The 4,761-nt window shown below is 40.9% G+C and overlaps 1 protein-coding gene across 1 annotated transcript in view; it reads right to left on the bottom strand.

The window, feature by feature from the left end:
• Positions 1-4,761, bottom strand: part of LOC118428621 (dynein beta chain, ciliary-like) — a 106,091-nt gene that overhangs the window by 55,293 nt on the left and 46,037 nt on the right. The window contains 2 exon segments of the mRNA XM_035838726.1: positions 497-642; positions 1,627-1,783. Of these exon segments, the coding sequence (XP_035694619.1) occupies positions 497-642; positions 1,627-1,783 (303 nt within the window).

The raw sequence follows: 4,761 nt of genomic DNA, 5'->3' as shown, positions 1-4,761 counted from the left end.
CTTGACGTAATATGGTTATATATATTACATATATAATATATCTATCACTGATTTTGATTTCACCCTATGTTTGCTCTCTGTTATAATTTCAAAGTCATGATTTGTTATATTTCTGTACATTTCTGTTGTTATCTTTTGTATTATTTCAATCTGGACTCCAGGAAGAGTAGTAATGTATCACAAATGAAGATCAAAATAAACCAATGGCAGACAATATGCAAAACTACATAGTATACGCATGCGGCAAAAGGAGCATAGAGCTACAGAATGATGTGAACACTCATCACATTGGACAACAACAATATTGTCGGAGGTCACCCTCCATCACAGAGTAACAACAAGCCCGTACCTTTTCTTCTTGTCCCTGATGGCGTCCTGGATAGACTTGACCTGTACGGCCACCACAGACAGAACCTCCATGGACATGAAATATCATAATGATAAACTATATCCCGTCCACGGAGATCAAATATTGAATAATAAACTATCCCCTCACCTTTTCTTCTTGTCCCTGATGGCGTCCTGGATAGACTTGACCTGTACAGCCACCACAGACAGCACCTCCACAGAGATGCGGTTAAACTCGTCGAAGCAGCCCCACGCTCCCGTCTGGGACAGACCCTTAAAGATGTTGCCACAGGACTGGAGGAGGAGGAGGATGGGAGACATCTTAGATGCAATTTCAATGGTTGGTTCTCAGATTTTAAGGACATTTTAAGGCTAAATTGCAATGTCAAAATCTGAGGGCTGTGCCTTGATAGTAGCAGTAGAAGCCAGTTAATTGCACACCGGATAATCGCACACTTCTGTTAATTGCACAAAATCCCAAAATCCCATGCTGGTGCGGTCCAGTTTAATAACTTCGCTTTGTTGCAGTATTCCGATAATTGCAAGAAATATACTGGCAAATAGGGTGTGCAATTAAGCGGCTTCCGCTGTATTAGCAACCCATTTAAAGTAACAAAAAAGACAAAAAGATGATACAATTTATGTTTAACCTCTAACTCTAAGTACAAGTGAACTTTGCATTTCTTTGCATTTTTTATCAGTAAGGCCATGTTGATTTGATTATATGGATGACATCCTCCGGGAACTCCAAAACTGATGCGAGCGAGCAAATAAAAAAAAAGTTTGGCCCCCCAAAAAAGTTGCCTTCAGTATTAAATTGAAGTGGCCAGGAAGGTTGAACATAGGACTAAACACACATAGTATGGTATACCATGATCCTCTTGACCTGAATTTTCTGTACTGGTACCTCCCCCAATCAACAATAGATTTTTTTTCTTTCCGTCCTTTCACATCTTATTCTTTGACTTTAGATTCATTTTGGCATTCTATATATGGCATTAGTTATCTGTTTTCTAATACTTTTTTTCAATCTACGGAATATTTGTGCTCATTTTACAGCTGCTTTGCACAATTTATTGTGTGGTCGAAAACTTTTTTTTTTTGGAAATGGCTGAAAATTGGTGCGAGCGCGGATGTCATCCATATAATCAAATCAACGTGGCCTAATCAGAGATTTGTGTAATTGCATGCAGATCAAAACCAAATGAATGAACCTATTATCTGGAAAAAGAAAGTAAAGTTCAAACAATGGGCGTGTGAAAGTGAAAGTGGGCTCACCTTGTAGTCCATCTGTTCGGAGCAGTTGAAGACGTACACCATGATGCCGAGCGCCCTCCCCAGATCTTTCGTCGTCTCCGTCTTTCCTGTTCCCGCGGGGCCGGCCGGCGCCCCGCCCATGATCAGATGGAGGGACTGGGTCAGCGTGATGTAACATCTGAAATACGAGAGTCAGAAAAATCATCATCTATCATCAGGCTTTTAGCTAAGATTTCATTATAGGGAGTCGCAGTAAGTGACTACTGTGTAGAGTTTTTGATAATTTTAAGTTAAAATGGTGCATTCTGTATCCTGAGGGGCAAAAATAGTGTTAAAGAGGTGATCATGATGACCTGGTAGCATCCCTGGTCAATCAGAATTTCATGCTTGTCAGAGGATTTTCTCCCCAGTGTAAGGGCGTCAAGTGCGTCAAATTTCTTGTTATTTTAAGAAAGGCGTGTCCAGGTCCAGATGATGCATTGACGTGTGCCTGGCTAAAAGGTTGTCTATCATCCTTTAAACTTTTAGAGTCATGTGTCTGTTTTATGCAGGCGATCACGATGATATAACTGTTAGGCCCTGGCAGACGAATCATTAGTCATCATCTTTTTGGCGACGCCTCAGGGGCGGAGGCATTTTCTACAGTATTACGATCGCTTTGAAAGAATTTTGAAAATTCCACGAATGCATTCCCTTGGGAATTGATTTTTGGCTAAACCACAGGGGTGTCGTCCATACAGTGGTCATTGAAGACTATTCTAGCTGTTATTTTTCCTTTGTTGAGGCATTCTTTATTAATGATTTAAGGGAACGGTCTTTTCACATAGCCGGAAGTGACTGCGCTCCTTGCATATCATAAGCCGTACACACAGATTATTACGATGTTTCGCATGCTTTATGAATTTGCAATGGCAACCAATATGTCCCAGCTTTTTGCCGTTATGTCTTTTATAAGCCTGTGCTTTTTACAATATAGAATGAAATGCTGTGAAGTGGTTATCGTTCGGAGTCATAGAGAGCCTGATTGTGAGTGGTAGAAAAATAAGATGTTTTAAAGAAGACGAGACCAATATAGCACAACTTTTGACAATATCTTCTGAGCTTTGCTTTTATAAGGTGGGATAATATGCTTCACGAGGTCAAAAAAATATAGAAGACCAATGTGTCACAGATTTTTGTCGATATCTTTTTATGAAATATGAAATGTTGCGCTTTAAGTTGGTTGTCGTTTTGAATTGAAGCTGGTGTGTTACGCCGAAGGACTGTTATACCAGGTTATACCGGCTATATAGATACAGGTTACGTAAAGCCTGATTTTGAAAAGTTAATAAGTCACATGTTTCAAACAAGCCATGAAACCAATGGGTTTCAAGTTGTTTAGATTCTGCTTTGAAGACTAGCATAGCTAGAATAAAGGAAGGACGCAGAGACAAGGTTTTCCGTACACTGGGCACGGGAGACTGTTAAGATGGTTTGACGTTACTATATACTAGTAATGCTGGCCTCGCTAACCTCGTTCTTAGCTGCGGATCTCTCTTTCTCTTCTGAACTATACTCTCTGACTCTCTGTCATACAAATACATTATATCTCGCGGTCACATTTTGGCGTATCAAACATACAGGTCTTGTCACACAACAAAACAACGGTTATTTCATCTACGGTCCATTCATATACCTATAAAATCAACTACTACAATGTATACACTAAAATACATATTCGTGATATAAACAGTCAATCAATCAGTCAATCCGTGAATTCTATAACTGGTGTCATGTCAGGTTATCTATACATGTACAAGTATGATCGCAATCTATCGGCTGTACGTCTTGGCTCTGCTTCTGGCCTCTACTTCCCTCATGTTGCCCCCCTTCTGTAGATGGCGCTGTTCTGGATGTTGTGTGGCTCCCCTCTGTTCAGAATTTTCAAGCCGCACAAATGTATATTCTGGCTCCTCCCAGCGATGGCCACTTCTGTATATTCTTATGTTGGTTTTCTTCATTAGTACATACACCTCCGGTTTGATTAGGTCCGTCGTCGCTGTGGGAAAATTATGTACGGTTCTTTGTTGTACATATAAAATCCACTATTATAATATATACACATTATATATACATATTCATGGTATAAATCAGCCAAAACCAGCCCGTGAATTGTCTAACTAGTTTTAGGTTTTCTGTGGTTGTGGCAGTGCAATCGATTTGCTGCTCCAGATCTGCTACTTTTCTGGCATTCCTTAGGCCCTCTCATTGTCTTCCTTCTGTGGACGGTGCGGTTCTGGGTGATGTGTAGCTCCTTCCCGACTTTATAAGGTGCACAGAGGTCTATTCCGGCTCCTCCAGCGATACATCTCGTCTCAGTGACTTGCAGTGGAAGGACTCGACTGACTTTGTGATGGAACTGTTTCGTCCTGATGGACACAGGTATGGGTGTCAGGTACATCTCGTCGTTGTCGCTCTTGTCCTGTATGGTTAGTCTGTTGGGATCGAGAGAGAACACAAAAATGACATCGCCCGTTTCATATACTATACGAATATACTGATACTGACACTAATGGTTTATTCCAAAGTCACCCATAACTTTGTCATCGTCGTTGTAAGTTTATTTGGGTGCTCGTCACAGCTATTAAAGATACGTTGTAGGAGCTGATGTTGAGATATCACAAATAAAGAAAAAAGAGTCACAGTGTGTGGCGTGGCGGTGTTGTGGAGTCCAAGTGAACATCGTCATCATTGCTCTTGTTATTATGGTCGGCCTGTAAATGGATCGAGGGAGAACACACACATGCACGCAATGTTATAAACCATAACAACATACTAGTAAATGACAGGACTGTTGAGTGGGCATCACAGAAGTTTTAGACAAGGACGCAAGTCTGGGGACATATGCAGAGCAAATGACTGGGAGCCAGACACAAGAATCCACGGATAAATCCCATCAAATTTCCTGTCCGATCACTAAGGTCGTTGTCTTCCCGTTCAACATAGCCTTTCACTTAACTTAACTTAACTTAACTGGTAATGGCAATGTTCGTAGTTGAAGTATCCATGAAAGGACAAGTTTGTAACAAGATACAACAATATGGCAGCTCACCCGTGAAGTTGAGTTCGGTCACTGAAAGAAAGGTTCGGCTAGTTGATCTGTGTTGACCGGATGTT

The sequence above is a fragment of the Branchiostoma floridae genome, chromosome 13 (genome assembly GCF_000003815.2).
Source record: "Branchiostoma floridae strain S238N-H82 chromosome 13, Bfl_VNyyK, whole genome shotgun sequence".
Classification (NCBI taxonomy): domain Eukaryota; kingdom Metazoa; phylum Chordata; class Leptocardii; order Amphioxiformes; family Branchiostomatidae; genus Branchiostoma; species Branchiostoma floridae.
Note: the sequence above shows the minus strand (reverse complement) of the source record. Positions and strands in the feature narration are given on the sequence as shown.